This window comes from Centropristis striata, chromosome 18 (assembly GCF_030273125.1).
Source record: "Centropristis striata isolate RG_2023a ecotype Rhode Island chromosome 18, C.striata_1.0, whole genome shotgun sequence".
NCBI classification, from domain to species: domain Eukaryota; kingdom Metazoa; phylum Chordata; class Actinopteri; order Perciformes; family Serranidae; genus Centropristis; species Centropristis striata.
In genome coordinates, this window is record NC_081534.1 from 33,162,786 (window position 1) to 33,180,156 (window position 17,371).

Genomic DNA, 17,371 nt, shown 5'->3' on the forward strand with positions numbered 1-17,371 from the left:
TTCCACGGCAACCATTGAAAAATGTGAATAAAATGGAATTTATATTTAAACAATTTTTCCAAGTGGCCACAAGTGTCTCAAATGTGACCAAAAAGGACGTAAAATCACCAAAAAAAAGACACAAAATGACAAAAAAAAGAGACAAAATTACTGAAAAAAGACAAAAAAAAATTAAAAAAAATCAGTTTTCACAGTTTCTAACTATGATATATGATGTCATTTTGCTTTTTAACTTTTATTTTTTAAAGAAAACAATAATGCATTACAGTTTTGATGGAAAAGTTTCCCTTTGGGTGGGGGAGGAGGGAGGGTGTTTCCACGGCAACCGCTGCCCCTATAGAGACGAGCGTGCAGGAGATTATTTGAGTGGTTTTGGAGGCGCTAACGCTGCCGTTTGGTCTCCATGGCGCCTCCCAGACGGCCGTCAGCGCTCTGATGGAGAGCCCAGCCAGGTGATTCCTGCAGAGCTCTTAAGGCTCTGCTATTGATACTCCCACACGGAGGAAGTCTCCACCAGAGGAGCAGGAGGAGCAGGAGGAGGAGGTGCAGGAGGCTTTCAGGGCACTGTGCCCGGCGTGTGTTTGGCGGCAGGCGATAGCATCACGTTGGCAGCAGCAGCGTGACGGGAGGGAGGAAACAAGGCGTCTGGCTGATTGGGAAGGAAGCGTTTGTAAAGGTGTCACAGTAAAATCAGCAAACCCAAATTAACAGTGTAAGAGTTGATCTGAACACTTGTAAAGTCTCTATATGGGTCCACACCTCAGTGTTAACCCATTAAAGCCTGAAACGCCTGTAAAACCTCTGGGCGATTTTGAAAGAAGCCCCTAAAACCTGAAGTTTTTCTGGAAATTCAACAGGAGATTTTTCAGCCTCTGCACACTGTAAAAAATGTTTGTAGAAATTACAGTAAAACACTGTCAAATTGCATCATAAATAGGTTGTCAAATTAAACATTGTACATCACCGTAGTGAATACTTTTAATTACTGTAAATCAAAGAATATCATAAAACTTTAAATTCAACTGCCATAAACTGCAGAAAACACACAGTTTTAGTGTAAAAATATAAAATTTTGATGTAAAATTAATGGAGAAATACCACGATGACACAATTATCCTAAAAGTAATGGGATTATTCAGTATAAATTACAGTTTTTGCTGATATTTACATTTACATACGCTCACTGTATTTTTTACAGTGAAGTTCTGGCAACCAAAGCTGCCGGTATTTTACCGTAAATTAAACAGATTTTTTTTTACAGTGTAGCAGATAGAAATGAAATTCATTAGAATTAGTATTTGAGAGCTTATACCCACGGCTTTCATGAGAAGTTGAGTGTATTTGTCCAAACCTTCAATAAATAAAAAATAAAAAATCAACAAACTCGGCAAATGTTCAGATTTGACTGAATAAAAAATCCTATGCATAATACTAATACATGCCCATTAGCAAGATGCAAACATGATATGACCACTGGAAGAAATAAACATAGTTCTCATTAGCCTACTGTAATAATGATAATTAAATCAATCAATCAATTAGTATTATTATTGTTATTATCTCCAGATGGCCACAAATCTGTCTGTTCTTCGGTGAAAATATGTCGTCTAAAAACATATTCCTCATCCATAAATGCCGGTCGATTGGTTCCGAGGGTTAAAAGTCGTATCAGCAATAAAATAATCGGCGCTGTTTTCATCAAGATCACTTCCGGCACTTACTGCTGAGCTCCTAATATATAGATATAGATATAAATATAGATATAGATATAGATATAGATAGATATAGACCTATATATGTATATATATATATATATATATATATATATATATATATATATATATATATGACCTATATGTCTCCTGCTACAGACGAGTTAAAGCTTGTTTTTAGCTGGTTCCAGAAAATGTTTTGGCTCTGCAACTGAAGCAGCTGTTAATGAGTGTCGCCCCCTACAGGCCGGAGGAGTGAACAGTCAACAGAATATAAAACAATTAATACAAACACGTTTATCAAAACTGATGAATCACTGCAACCACTGCAGGTATCTCAGTAGAGTCTGGGCTGTTGGTTCCCTCAGCAGAGAAACATTTCCTCCTCTCAGCTGATGTTGATGTTGGCTAGCGGGTCACGCGTCCCCTTGTTCCCATCAGCCTTGAGACCTGAATGCAGCTCTCGACCCTTCAACCCGTCACTGAAGCAGCCGGAGCACTTTGTATCAGCGAGCCGGAGGAAATAGGACCAGCAGCAATCAACAAGCTGCCAGTCTCCAGCAGGGAGTTCAGTTCAAGAGCCTCTCGGAGCAACAGCTCTCCGTTTCTACCAAATAAAACAGCCTGATTTTTATTTTATTTTTTAGTCTGGGATTCTCTCCTCCCTCTCTGAGAGCTGCTGGCTGGTTGGGTTGGTTTGTTTTGGGAGGTGCGGTTCTGTTTTCTCGCCTTTCTGGAGGTGGTGACGGTGAAACAGATTGTTTCCGTGTTATCTGACGCTGCAGAAGACTGAAGAAAAACTGTTTGTTTGACACATGAAAGAAGATTTATCTTGTTTCCATCACTTTTAAAGCTTTTAAATCACTGTATAAATACGACTGATCCTTCTAACATAGTGCTACTTTAATGAAGAAAATCCCTTTAACCCTTTGATGCACATCAACATATTGACCCCTTCTAATGCACAACATGGTCTAAAGTGACCCAGTGACAGAGTTTTTTTGTTCTATATCTTTGCAATAAATTATTTTCATCATTCAGTATTCCAGGTTCTCCTCAATTAGTTTGTTTTGATCATCATACATCCTAATGTTATGTTTTCCTTTATTCATTTTTTTAATAAAATCCATTTTTGTGTCACTACTACTAATGCACAACATGGGTCAAAAATGACCCATATCCATTTTTTAGCTAAATAGCTTGCTAAGCTAACTACTTAGCTAACTTCTTGGCTAAGTATTTAGCTAAGTAGCTTGCTAAGCTAACTACTTAGCTAACATCTTGCTGTCTACTTAGCCAAGTAGTTAGCTATGTAATAATACAAAACCTTTTTTTTCTTCATAAAGTATGAGAGGCAAAATGGAAATTATGATCTGTTGTTATCAAAAACAAGATATTTAAAGAATACTTGGAATATTCAATCCTAAAATAAGTTGATATCAAAAGATAGAGCACAGAAACACACAGCAGCATTAAATAACATGAAGGGAATGAATGAGGGTCATTTTAGACCATGTTTTGCATCAAAGTTAGTTAGCTAAGTAGCTTGCTAAGCTAACTACTTTGCACAGTTACCTTAGCTAGCCAAGAAGTTAGCTAAGTAGCTTAGTTTGCTAAGCTAACTACTTAGCTAACTTCTTGGCTTAGTAGCTTGCTAAACTAAATACTTAGCCAAGAAGTTAGCTAAGTAGTTAGCTTAGCAAGCTACTTAGCTAAAAATGGATATGGGTCATTTTTGACCCATGTTGTGTATTAGTAGAGTAGTGACACAAAAAGGGATTTTATTAAAAAATGAATAAAGAAAGACATAAAATTAGGATGTATAATAATCAAAAACAAACCGATTGAGGAAAACCTGGAATACTGAATGATGAAAATAATTTATTGCAAAGATATAGAACATAAAAACTCATACATATCGGGTCACTTTGGACCCAGATGTTGTGCATCAAAGGGTTAATGAATAAAATCCCTTTAACAAGCTGAACCGAGCTGGAAACAAGTGATTCTTTCATGCCCACTCCTTGATTTTAAACCTAAGGAGGGAAGAGATGAAAGAAGTTATTAAAATGAGCTGTGTGTGTGCAGCTGCAGCCTCCTCAGCCTCTCTAGATGCTTATTTTACGCTCCACTTTGTAGAAATGCAAATAATGTATGTTTTATGTTTTCCCCCTTCACAAACATGTGGCGTGCTTCATGTCTGGCTGGTTTCTGAGCAGCAGCCTGTGATCTCTGCTGACCGTTTATTATTCACACCGGCTTCATGTTTACATGCAGAGAGAAGGACAGAAACGTCTCAACATGCCTGAGCACACTTTTTATTTTTATTTCACATCACACCAGCCTTATTCCTTGTTCCTGTGAGTTAACGTTTACCTCAGAAGAACTCTAAACTTTCCTTTATTAACTCTTCCAACGCTTCGAGGTCAGAAGCTTTATATGAAGCTTTATATTCCTGCGCTGTGAAAAGACGCTCATTAACACGCCATACCTGGTTTGTGAGGTTGCCTGGCAACTAGACTAGAAACAGAAAAAAGTACTTGACACATAAATTGTCGTTTTTACCTTTTTTATTACACTTAAAACAAACGGGACACACAGTGTTAATCAGAGGAAGATATACATTTTTAAAATAGCTTTGAAGGCTTAATATCATCCTATTATGGTCTGTTTATACATTTTATAACATAATATTTACAAAAAGGACCGAAAAATACCGTTTTATAGCGTATCCAAAATTTGTAAAATAAAAATAAAAATCTTAAGTCCTACTATAGCATGTTTAAAAAAATGTAAATGCTTAAAATGTTCCTATTTTTGTCTGTTTATACATATTATAGCTTTATATTTTCAAAAATAACAGAAAAAAACACATCATAGGATGTCTTCAGTATCTTCACCTGCATCTGTTTAACGCAGTGCATGATCATTTTTTTATTATTTCTAATTAATTGCAAAAAGTATTGCATTAACTTTGACAGCACAACTTCAAAATTCAACTCTGATCTGCAGGAAATAGAAAACGAAAACTTTTTCTCTTTGCTCAAGAGTTTGCAGAAAAGCTGCCTAAAATTCCTCCTGCGTGAACAAACATTTCAGGTTGTAATTAACTTTTTTCTAAAGAGAAATGAGTTCTTGCAACCGTCTTACTGACTCACAGAGCTCCAGGAAACTGGAACTTCCAACTATGTTGCATCAACGAATATAACAGGATTATAAAAACACTTTTATTTCCCTGTGAAGGTAAATTCTCCAGCGTTCTGCAGCAGCTAAAGAACCAGAGCTGGTAGAGTTAATATTCTGCATATAAACAGGATAAACAGGAATAAGGCTCTCTCCATCAGCTGCATGTAAACATGGCCGCTGGCTCCTGATTGGCTGCTTATCGTCTGTGGAAGACGCCTAACTTTTGTTCCTTTCTCCAACCAACCAATCACAGCCCAGCAGAACCCGGCCCCGCCCATCCCGGCCCGGCAGTACGAGGTGGCGATGAACCGGCAGCAGAGATACTTCCGCATCCCGTTCATCCGACCGGGGGACCAGTACAAAGACCCCCAGAACAAGAAGAAGGGCTGGTGGTACGCCCACTTCGACGGGCCCTGGATCGCCCGGCAGATGGAGCTGCACCCCGACAAACACCCCATCGTCCTGGTGGCAGGTCAGTACGGCCCAGGGGTCAAAGGTCGGGTTCAAAGGTTCTGTTAAGTTTAGGAGCTCGGGAGTTTTGCATGATTTAAATCAGAAAATTTTGCCTAATTAGGTGCAAAATATGTATACCTAAAAAAAATGTAAAAAGCATATTGTAGGATGTCCAACATTTGAGAAAAAGTCAAATTTTAAAATGTATAAAAATACTAAAAATGGGTCAATTATAGTCTGTTGATACTTATTAAAGCAGAATATTACCAAAAATAAAACATATAAATAAAAATAAAAACAAATTAAAGGATGTCCAGAATTTAAAATAAAAAGTGATACTATTTTATGTTGATTTTTCTCAAAAAATTGACAATTTTTAAATTGCTTAAAATTGCCCTACTATAATTTATTTATACTTATTATAGCAGAATATTTCCAAAAGTTACAGAAAACACCATATTATAGGATGTCCAAAATTTGAAAAAAAAGTCAACTACTATCAAATTGGTCATTTTTCTAAAATGCCTAAAAATGCAATTATGGTCCTATTATAGTCTGTTAATACATATTTTAACAGAGTATTTCCAAAAATGACAGAAAAACACCATATTATAGGATGTCAGAAATTTCAAAAAGAGTCATAAATGTCGATTTTTTTTTTTGTCATTCTTTTAAATGCCTAAAAATGCCCCAAAATGGTCCTATTATACTTTGTTTATACATATTATAGCAAAATATATTTTTTTAAATGACAGAAAAAGAGCATATTATTGGATGTCCAAAATAAAAATAAAAAAAGTAATCACATGTCTATTTTAGTCAAAAATTGTCTTTTTTATGGCTAAAAATGCTTAAAATGGTCCTATTATCGTCTGTTTATATATATGTATATATGTGTATCATAGCTTTATATTTCCAAAAATGACAGAAAGAAAACACATTATAGGACCTAGACATAGAAATGTCAGCTAAACATTTCTACGTCTGGTATACAGGATGCACATGATTTCTAACCTGCAGATCACCCAGCAGCACCACATTAAGCAGGAGTTGTTCTGCATGCAGCGCGTGTCCTCCGTCACACCAACAGCCCACACTGCTGCAGCGTCTGAGCCAGAGCACGCAGCCTTTAATTATATAACTGGAGTGCATTTATTTATATATATTTTTTATGATATTTCAGTTAATGTCCCAGCTTCTGTAGCTTCTTTACTGTCACGTATTTACCAGTGAAACAGCATATGTGGGCGGTGTACAGTTACAGTTAAATCCTTCACAAATAAACCTTCAAATTCTATTTTATTCCTGTTATTTCCTCTTAATCTCCATGAAAAGTTTTGTTGTTGTTCCTGTATTTTTTATTCACGATGCAGAACAACAAAGGCCAAATGTCCCCAAATCAACAGTTAAACTTCATATTTAATCCTTTTACACAATGATGAATCAGCCTATCACTGCTGTGGCACACATTTCACATCAACCAGCCAGAGATTAGAAGTCAGAGCGTCTTTAGTTTCTGTACTGTGATGTTTAAAACTGATTTTTTTCAACAGTGAACAGTTACAAGAAGGATTTAAATCATATCCTTCAGAAATATCCCCTATAATTCTATTTTATTGCCATTATTCCTCTCAATTCCCATTAGACGTTTACCTTCAATATTACTGTAACTTTAAAAATGTCAGTATAGTATGTCAAAAAAAAAAAATCCCAGAAAGAAGGACTGTGAGGATCCTTGACATCACAACAGTCCTTTGGTGGGTGTCGATGATGTAGATTCTGTTTGAGGATTCCTCCTTGACTTTGACAAGCAACCAGACAGAAGGAAGAACAAGACAAAAGAAGAAACAGAGGAGGTGTGGAGGGAGGAAAGGAAGGAGTCAATACTCTGACACAGACAGAACAGAAATCAAAAGTGACACTTCAGCAGGCAGCTTTAATAAACACTCAGGAATTTGACTTTGTGAAAGTGCAGATTCATCATCATCTGTTCATCATGATGCACCGCCCGGCCGCTCTGTAGACTTTTATTTTTCAGTCTGGTGTTGTATACGTCTGATATAAAACATCGATCAGGATTTGTGAAACATTCCCAGGAGGACGGAAGACTCCGGCTCCTGTCAGCTCTCGTCAGAACGTGATGGAGACGAATGTGCAGCGAATATTGATCCGTGTTCCATGACTTACTTTATATGTGGAGCAAAGACGGGTCAGGACGGAAAGTTTCCTGCAGAATGAGACCAAATGTATCCAGTGTTTTTGTGATACAAGCCTCAGCACAAAACCACAGTTACAGCCCAGAGCCACGAGAGCAGAGAAGTCACAAGAGCTCTAGGGGGCGCTTTTCACACCAGACAGGATAGGCCATTTTTTATATTCTTTATATGTGGAGCAAAGACGGGTCAGGGCGGAAAGTTTCCTGCAGAATGAGACCAATTGTATCCTGCATGCTTCTTTAAAAAAGCCTCAATACAAAACCACAGTTACAGCCCTGAGCCACAAGTGCAGAGAAGTCACAATAGCTCTAGGGGGCGCTTTTCACACCAGACAGGATAGTCCGTTTCTGTACTGACAGTAAAACGAATGCTAATTCAGAACCTCACCTTTCTTTTTCTTTTTTGCAGTTACATAGGCAAACTTGGGTTGGTTAGCAACAGCAGCAAATTTCAGTTAATTTCAACTCAGTAATAGTCAGACATTAGGCGTGTTTCCACTGAGTACTTGTTCGAAAGCGGGTGTTTTGGTTTCGCTCACAAGTTAGTTCCCCTCGGCCTCTGTTAACATACAGGTACTTTAGTAGCGGCCAACCAACGGAGTTAATGTTAACGGAGTTAAACAGACAGCCATAGCAAGCAGTGTTGCCAACCCTCTGGAGCATGGGTCTCAAACTCACAGGCCAATTGCGGCCCTCATGACGATATTTTGAAAGATATTATGAAAAGTTTAATGTGAGTTTTATATGAATGGCACTTTACCGTGTTTTGTGTGGAAGGTCCCTTTGATTACTTTTTTGGTAATTCTGTGTCTTTTAGTAATTTTGTGTCTTTTTTTGGTCATTTTGTGTCTTTTTTTAATAATGTTGTCTTTTTTGGTAATTCTGTGTCTTTTTTGGGGTCATTTTGTGTCTTTTTTAAGTAATTTCGTTTTTTTCTGTCATTTGGTGTCTTTTATTTGTAATTTAATGTCTTTTTTTGGTCATTTTGATACTGCCCTCAGCTGCCCCTAGGTAATTTGAGTTTGAGACCCCTGGTTTAGAGACTCTTTGTCTCTATATTTAGACTATTCAGACCCCTCTAGAGACTCTTTGTCTCTATATTTAGACTATTCAGACCCCTCTAGAGACTCTTTGTCTCTATATTTAGACGATCCAGACACTTCTAGAGATTATTTTTCAGGAAAGCGACTAACGACAAATCTAGCGACTTTTTCTGGTGTTATTGGAGACTTTTAGAGACTCGTTTCTACTCTTCTTAATGAGTAGCAGGTGCCGTCCCAAAGCACTCACAAGCGGCCCAGTCTTCCCGCAGCAGTTTCTCACAGCTGCAGTCAGAGCAGGAGATGTTTTAACCCCTCAGCCTCCAGTTTGCACCAGTCTGCAAATGAGTCATGCATCTGCAGAATCGCCGCCTCAACCGTATCCAGTCAGCGTCGACTAGTTAGTAGCAGCTCAGAAAGTACCGACCCGAGGCAGGTTCTTTCTTGAGCCACTTCTGAGCTACTAACCAGTGAAGTTGGGCGGATCTTTGTCCACAAGATCCTCTCTTTGGCCTCTCTCCCAAGCCACACCTATAGCGACTCACTAGAGGGAAAAGCACCTAATGGAAACGCGCCTATAGTCCTATTAGTTGAGTACAAAACCACAGTCATGAAAAAGTCCATCATGCAGCGTTAATTGTAAAATCACAATTCTGATGAGCCTCCCTCTGCTTCCCAGAGTTCAGCCTCAGATAAATGAAAGCACCTGCATGAGAGTTAACAGTGTTTGTGCCACAGCGAGCTGTAAAAGCACAGATTGTACGAAATGAGTCCAAACAGAACACTAAAAGAGAAAACTAGTTGTTTTGTTCAGCCATCTGTTCTTGCATGTGTTTTAAACCTCCCGACTCTTTCCCTCGACTCGGAGGACCGCAGTGGGCTGAGGAATGTTTGGGCGCTCCGGGTTTGTGTCACCGTGTTGAAGTGTGTGGTCGTCAATCAGAGGAAAAGGCTCCCGTTGTCGAGAATAGTTGGTATTTTGGAGCAGCGGTGCTCACAGACAGCAGCAGCAGTATGTGGGTGACTAACTGCCTCGTATAAAAGTTGGCGAACACGCTGCTGGAACTTGTTATTGCCTTTAGAGCTGCAGATGTGTTGTGTTATACTGACTGAATGTAAATTGCCGTCATTGGAGGGTGAAATATTTAGTCTGCTGAAGTTCAATTGTTCCTGTTGCTGCACTTTTTATTCAGGATGTAGAACAACAAAGACCAAATGCTCCTAAATCGACAGTTTAAAGGAGCATTGAAGCTGGAGAGCAGGACATTTATACTCTACATTTAAACCCTTTTCTAAACAAGTTCACGCAATGGCCATTAGACCCATCACCGCTGGGACACATTTTACCACCAGCCAGAGAGAAAGAGGCGGGAGGGGCAGCCTTTCTGAGGCTGTTCTAGTGGAGTGACTCAGTCACATAGATAATGTCGGGAATAAGTACTGGAAGAGCCTGTTGAGCCCACAACCAGCCACTGATAAGGATGAAAATGGATGGATGGATGTAGAGTACGCCAAAATGGTCATGGTATACTATGACAAAACATTGAGAAAAATGTAATAGTATATAGTATGCCAAAAAAAGGGGGAGAAAAGTCATAGTATAGTATGTCCGAAACATGAAAAATAAAAAGTTATGGTATTATATGTCCAAAAATGGAAGAAGAAAATAATAAAGTATATAATAATAATAATAATAATAATAATAATAACAATACATTTTATTTGTAAAGCACTTTTACTTTTACTTATAGTATATATAATAATACAATTTTTGACAAAAAAGGTCAAATTTTAAAATGCCTAAAAATGCTGAAAATGGGTCAATTATAGACTGTTGATACAAGTGGCAGTATAATTTGTCCAAAAATAGCGAGAAAACACCATATTATGGGATGTACAAGTATGACCTGCGGAGAAAAAAATGTCATGTCGATTTTTGTCAAAAATGGGCAAAGGTTAAAATGCCTAAAAATGCTGAAAATGGGTCAATTATAGTCTGTTCATACATAATATAGTATAATCTGTTTTTAAAAAATTCAGCGTCTTTAGCTCCTGTTGAAGCGTCTTTAGCTCCTGTTGAAGCGTCTTTAGCTCCTGTTGAAGCGTCTTTAGCTCCTGTTGAAGCGTCTTTAGCTCCTGTTGGACCGTCTTCAGCTCCTGTTGAAGCGTATTTAGCTCCTGTTGGACCGTCTTCAGCTCCTGTTGAAGCGTCTTTAGCTCCTGTTGGAACGTCTTTAGCTCCTGTTGAAGCGTCTTTAGCTCCTGTTGGAACGTCTTTAGCTCCTGTTGAAGCGTCTTTAGCTCCTGTTGAAGCGTCTTTAGCTCCTGTTGAAGCGTCTTTAGCTCCTGTTGGAGCGTCTTTAGCTCCTGTTGAAGCGTCTTTAGCTCCTGTTGGAACGTCTTTAGCTCCTGTTGAAGCGTCTTTAGCTCCTGTTGAAGCGTCTTTAGCTCCTGTTGAAGCGTCTTTAGCTCCTGTTGGAGCGTCTTTAGCTCCTGTTGAAGCGCCTTTAGCTCCTGTTGGAGCGTCTTTAGCTCCTGTTGGAACGTCTTTAGCTCCTGTTGGAACGTCTTTAGCTCCTGTTGAAGCGTCTTTAGCTCCTGTTGAAGCATCTTTAGCTCCTGTTGAAGCGTCTTTAGCTCCTGTTGAAGCGTCTTTAGCTCCTGTTGGAGCGTCTTTAGCTCCTGTTGGAACGTCTTTAGCTCCTGTTGAAGCGTTTTTAGCTCCTGTTGGAGCGTCTTCAGCTCCTGTTGGAGCGTCTTCAGCTCCTGTTGAAGCGTCTTTAGCTAATGTTGGAGCGTCTTTAAGTCCTGTTGAAGCGTCTTTAGCTCCTGTTGAAGCGTCTTTAGCTCTTGTTGGAGCGTCTTTAGCTCCTGTTGCTCTCTGCCTGTTGTTAAAACATATTTATTTTCCAGGTAAAGACGACATGGAGATGTGCGAGCTGAGCCTGGAGGAGACGGGCCTGTCAAGGAAGAGAGGCGCCGAGATCCTGCCCCGCCAGTTCGAGGAGATCTGGGAGCGCTGCGGCGGCGTCCAGTACCTCCGCAGCGCCATCGAGAGCCGGCAGGCGCGCCCCACCTACGCCACCGCCATGCTGCAGAGCATGTTCAAGTAGACGGGGCCTGCGGGGAGCCCGGGGGTCCGGTTCCAGGGGGCCTGGGGGGCTTCTCACTGCAAACAAAGGGACAAATGCACCAGCTACCTAACCCAGATGGCGTCTGATCGTCCTGCAGCAGGTTCTGACTGCGAGGCATTCAGCCACTCCTCTCCACTGTCCTTTTGTTTCTCTTCTGTTGTCGTTTTTTTTTTTTTTTGTTCGTGCTGGCTTCGTGGGCGAGGAAGGCAGGGAAGTTTTGCATTGAACCCTATGCAGAAAAATCACACTAAATTATCACATCTGGTTGTTTTCCAAGGGGATTCTGTTCTCTGTAACAAGTCTAACTACGAGGCCTTAATACTACTTTAACAGGGTGGAAATGCCAGAAGTAGGACTTTTTGTTTTATTTTTTGAAGCTGCCTCCCCAAACATGAATCCCTCTGTAATTATTATGCATTCCTGATTATTACACTGACGTCTCAGCGGTGTGTCGCTTCCATCCTAACAGCCGGCTGGCGATCCCTCTCTGTTTACAGTCTCCATGTGGTTCTTACAGGGCGAACAACACTTGCACAAGGAGGCGTCACCGTGAGGCACAGCTGCATGAGTGACTGCTCTCACTTCAGTCAAATACTCGCTAATACTTTCTTATTTTTACCTTTTGTCTTTCCGACCGAATGTAACTTGAGACCTCGTTGATTTGTCCATGTAGTGATTCCTCTTTTCTTCTCACTGTGTGTGATTTAATGTGTAAAGCTAATGAGAAAAAAAGGTCCAAAAACATTTGACTTTGAGACCAAACATCCAAACTTTAAGCCCTCTTTGGGGTTTGTTTTTTTGTTTCTTTTGTTTTTTTGGCCACACTGCAAAAAAGGTGTGTCTAAAAACAAGATAAAAACATTAAATCTGAGGGAAATGATCTTGCTGCATGGACAGATAATTTCACTTGACAAGATTTCTTAAAATTAGATATCATTTTACATCTTTTTTTGGTCACAAAATGACCAAAAAATTTACAAAAGAGACACAAAATGAACAAATAACAACCAAAACAACCCACAGAATTACCAAAAAAGATGTAAAAATGACCCACAAAATATCCATAAAAAGACACAAAATGACCCAAAAAGTAACAAATGAAAAAAAAAAACAATAATTAAAGACTTTGAAGCCCTTTCACCCAGTTCAGTACGGGGGAATGGACCAGAAAGCAACTTTGATTTCACATCTTTGTCTTTTTGTTTTTTGGTGATTTTGTGTCTTATTTGGTGATTTACATCTTTTTTTGGTATTTTTTGTCTTTTTGTGTATTTTTTTTTTTTTTTTTTTATCTTTTTGTGTATTTTTTTCCCTTTTTGTGTATTTTTTGGTCTTTTTTTGGTCTTTTTGTTGTGATTTTACACCTTTTTGTGAAATAAGCATGTTGAACACTTTAAATAAGAAATTAACTCTTAAAACAAGATAAATGATCTAACACTTCTAAATCTAAAGTTGTTGTTTTTCTCGGGCCAGTTCATCGCTGCTTGCAGCTTTAATTTATCTTGTTTTAAGAGTTAAATTCTTATTTTAAGCATTCAACATGCGTATTCCTAGATTTAATAATGTTAATTGAAGAAATCTTGTCAAGGTAAATTATCTGTCCATGCAGCAAGATCATTTCCCTCAGATTTAATGTTTTTATCCTGTTTTTAGATACACCTTTTTTTGCAGTGCAGAGCAGTAATTCAGCTCCCTGATTAAGTTTTATTTGTTTATTAAGCGAAGCAGAAAATGTGAAATAATTATGCAACTGCTGAGATGCAACTGAGACCAGATCAGTGCTGCAGAAAATCTCCCTCATCCCATCGTCAAAATTTGATCTTTTTACACCAGGAAACATAGTTTTGCCAATGCAGTGATTCCCGAAGGCTGTTTCACATGTTTTCCACCGACATTATCCTGAAAAAATTCAAATCACGTCATGCATTATTTGATTCCAGAAATGTTTAAAAAATAATATTCAAATCTCGTGTCAGATTGGACCTCTGTGTGCTGTGTGGGAAGCTTCGGAGCATGTCAGTAACTCTGCTACTCTCTGTGAACTGGAACATTCAGACACTGAACACTGAATATTTGCTCTGCAGCAGGTGCAGACGCATATGTTCCAACTGGAATGCATATGTTTATTTTTTTGAAAAGAAACAGTTTCTACTTGTGGGGCACGAGAAGCAATAAATCATGCAAACTAAGCGAAGAGAAAAAGACAATCTGCTGTGATGTTACACCTTTATTCACCTGAGGGAGTCTGTTCCTGAGCTTTCTGTTCCTTCCAGCGCTCCTCTCTATGGAAGCCCATTACTGCCAGAAAAATAAGGTAGAAAAAGTCCTGTAACAGTCTTTGAATATTGATTTAGAACAGGAAACACATTTTGGGTGGAAAGGGCTTCCATACTTCTCTGCACAACAAAACGCTGACTTAGATTGTGTGAAAGCATGAAGATCTGTCTTGTTGCAAACTAGCTTGATTATGTGCCACCAGAAACTGAATTTAACTTATTTATATTTGAATTTGAATTGTTTAACTTAAATAATTGCACTGAAAAATCTGATTTGTGATTTGAAATTCAAATTTATTAGTTTGGAACTGAACATTCAGTTCTCACAATTCAAGTTCAGTTTGCAAAGTTCAATTTCAATATTCTGGGACGAAGATACACAGAGCGCCTCTTCGGCCAATCAGCACCTCGGTTTTTTTGGTAACATTTGTTGCCACCCAGTTGCCATGGCGCCTCTTCGGCCAATCAGCAAAAATTGTTGATGGAAATTCACAGCAAGGTTTTTTTGTTAACGAAAACTAACAAAATAATGAAAAATAGAATTGAAAAACCATTTTCGTTACCTGCTAAAAAAAATTTAAAGTTTTTTAAAAAACAATAACTAACTGAAACTGTATTTAATGGTTACAAAACTAACTAAAATTATAGTGAAAATGTCACATTTGAACATTTTTGTCTTTGTCAACGACAGCCTCTTCAGCCAATCAGCACCTCCGTTTTCTGTTGTAACATTTGTTGCTACCCATTTGCCATAGCATCTCACCGGGTAGCAACAAATGTTACCAAAAACAACGGAGGTGCTGATTGGCCGAAGAGGCGCTATGGCAACCGGGTAGCAACAAATGTTACCAAAAAAAAAACCGGAGGTGCTGATTGGCTGAAGAGGTGCTATGGCAACCGGGTGGCAACAAATGTTACAAAAGAAAATGCAGGTGCTGATTGACCGAAAAGGCGCTCTGTGTATCTTCGTCCCAGAAAATTTAAATTTAATTTAGCGAAATTATTTTGAATTGTGAAGTATCTGAAATGTAATATGAAATTGAATTTATTAGTTTGGAACTGAACATTCAGTTCTCACAATTCAAATTCAGTTCGCAAAAAATTGAATTTAAATTTTCTGCGACGAAGATACACCTCGCGCCTCTTCAGCCAATCAGCACCCTGTGTTCTGTTGTAACATTTGTTGCTACCCGGTTGCCATAGCGCCTCTTCAGCCAATCCATGGTCAAGCCAGTCTAACTTCTTCCTCCGTTTCGTGGTGAGTGGCAACCGGGTAGCAACAAAAGAAAACGGAAGTGCTGATTGGCCGAAGAGGCGCTATGGCAACCGGGTAGCAACAAATGTTACAAAAGAAAAGGGAGGTGCTGATTGGCCGAAGAGGCGCTCTGTGTATCTTTGTCCCAGAAAATTGAAATTGAATTGTGAGAACTGAATGTTCAGTTCCAACCTAATAAATTCAATTTAAAATTACAATTCAGATTCAGTTTTTTAATGCAATTCTTCAAGTTAAGCAATTCAAATTCAAATATAAATAATTCAAATTCAGTTCCCGGTGGCACATATTTCAGCCCATACTTGATCCCCTTTTTACCAGCAGCATTAACATGCAGGAACGCAGCTTCCAAATCAATGAACCAATGCAGCCAAAGGTCTGACAGTCGAGCTCACGGTGACAAGCAAAGACACAAGTTTTGATTTGTTGATCTGCAGGTCAACACGCGTCTAGACGTCTCTGTAAAGTCGACTGAAAAGGAGTTTTTTATGGGCGTTGTTGGTGAAAAGTTAGTTAAAATGAATGAAACAACACAGCTGTGAGTAAACTGACTCATTTTGTTTCTGCTCAAAACAAACATGCACCTGTTTATTCTGATTTAAGATGCATTTACGCACCTCATTTGCTTCACAGTTGACTTAAAAATTGCAGGAGTTCAGAGATGTGAAGTGCATTTAGTTCGGTTTGAATTCAGGTGAAACGAGGTGACTTCCTGTGTGTTAATGCCGGCTTTAAAGAGGCCACATTCTGAGCTTTGCCCACGTCTACCACCTCCAGTATTGGTTTTGACATCTGAGTGATGATCTCAGAATATTTCCTCCAAATGTATAAAAGAGAAAAATGAGTAAAAAATGTCCTGCATCTGTCTCTCTCCACACATTACAATCATTCCTGGGGAAGCACTGCCTTTGTCCACTGTCACTTTTCTAACGCTGATCTCTCTAACAGACCAATAAAAGCATTCCATGTTTCACTCACCTCTCGGCTCGTTCTTTCACAAAAAAACATGCAGATCTGCTAAAAACCTTCTGAAGAAATTAAGAGAATGTGGTTCTCTTATTCAACATAGTTTGTATTTTCAGCTATCAAACATTTAAAAGACAATTTTACAACTTAAAATAAGAAAAAAGTCCAAATTACAGGCAGCAATAAACAATCTGTTTCGTCTATTTACATGAACTGTACAAGAGAATATGGGGATGATGGTCTAAAACAAGCTATGCTAATAATAATAAACATGGTAAACATTATTCCTGCTAAACATTAGCATTGTCATTGTGAGCATTGAGCTCAAAGCACCACCTTAGTACAGCTGCAGTCCGTAGGGTCCTAATGCTCCTCATCCTGGTGGTTAGATCACTGGTTCCCAACCCGGGGTTAAAAAAACAACCTGAGGGGTTACAAGATAAATAAAAGGACAAAAAAAAGGAACAAATCCAGGAAATCCTGGATTCTTTCACCTTGTTGGGTCCTTTAGTCCTTTAACCTTTATGCAGTCCTCTGGCATTTCAGGCCATTTTTCTCTTCTTTTTTCATTTGTTGATCAATTTGGCTGTGTTACAGCTTGAGGCATGAATTTTTGCAGGAACTTTTCTTTTTAGTAAAATTTTTGTAATCCATTGCCATTAACCCTTACATGTCTTTTCTGGTGACCCTTGTGGCCAAAAAAAATCACCATAAATCAGATTTTTTTTCATAAATCTCTTAAACAACTTCAGACTTGTTTGAAACTACCAAACATACATTTATATGCCAGTTTTTTTTTATCACATTCAAGAGTCAAAGACCCAGCTCACTACTATTTATTTTATGGAAAATAATTCATTTTTGTGTTTTTTTCGAAAGGTAAAAATTCAGAAAATTATTTAATGTTTGGTTAACACACTAAAACTTCTATAAAATCACCATACATCAATATTTCTTTCAGATTTTTTCATAAATCTCTTAATCAACTTCAGACCTATAGTCACTTATAGTCTGTTGATACATGTAGTCGTATACTTTGTCCAAAAATAGTAGCAAAATAAAACATGGGATGTCCACATATGTCCGGCTATCAAAAAAACCATACAAAAGAATGCC

General features: G+C 38.5%; 2 protein-coding genes across 2 annotated transcripts in view; one reads left to right on the plus strand and one right to left on the minus strand.

Annotated features, from left to right (window-relative positions):
* myo6a (myosin VIa) overlaps positions 1 to 12,956 on the plus strand; it is a 227,596-nt gene extending 214,640 nt beyond the window's left edge. Inside the window, exons 34-35 of the mRNA XM_059355862.1 lie at positions 5,152 to 5,370; positions 11,520 to 12,956. Of these exons, the coding sequence (XP_059211845.1) occupies positions 5,152 to 5,370; positions 11,520 to 11,719 (419 nt within the window). The 3' untranslated portion in view covers positions 11,720 to 12,956. The remainder of the gene's footprint in view (positions 1 to 5,151; positions 5,371 to 11,519) is intronic.
* On the minus strand, positions 10,253 to 11,455 carry LOC131990711 (zinc finger protein 853-like). The gene has a single exon (XM_059355827.1). The coding sequence runs from the start codon at positions 11,214 to 11,216 to the stop codon at positions 10,596 to 10,598; it is 621 nt and encodes a 206-aa protein (XP_059211810.1). The 5' UTR covers positions 11,217 to 11,455; the 3' UTR covers positions 10,253 to 10,595.
* Positions 12,957 to 17,371: the final 4,415 nt, after the last annotated feature.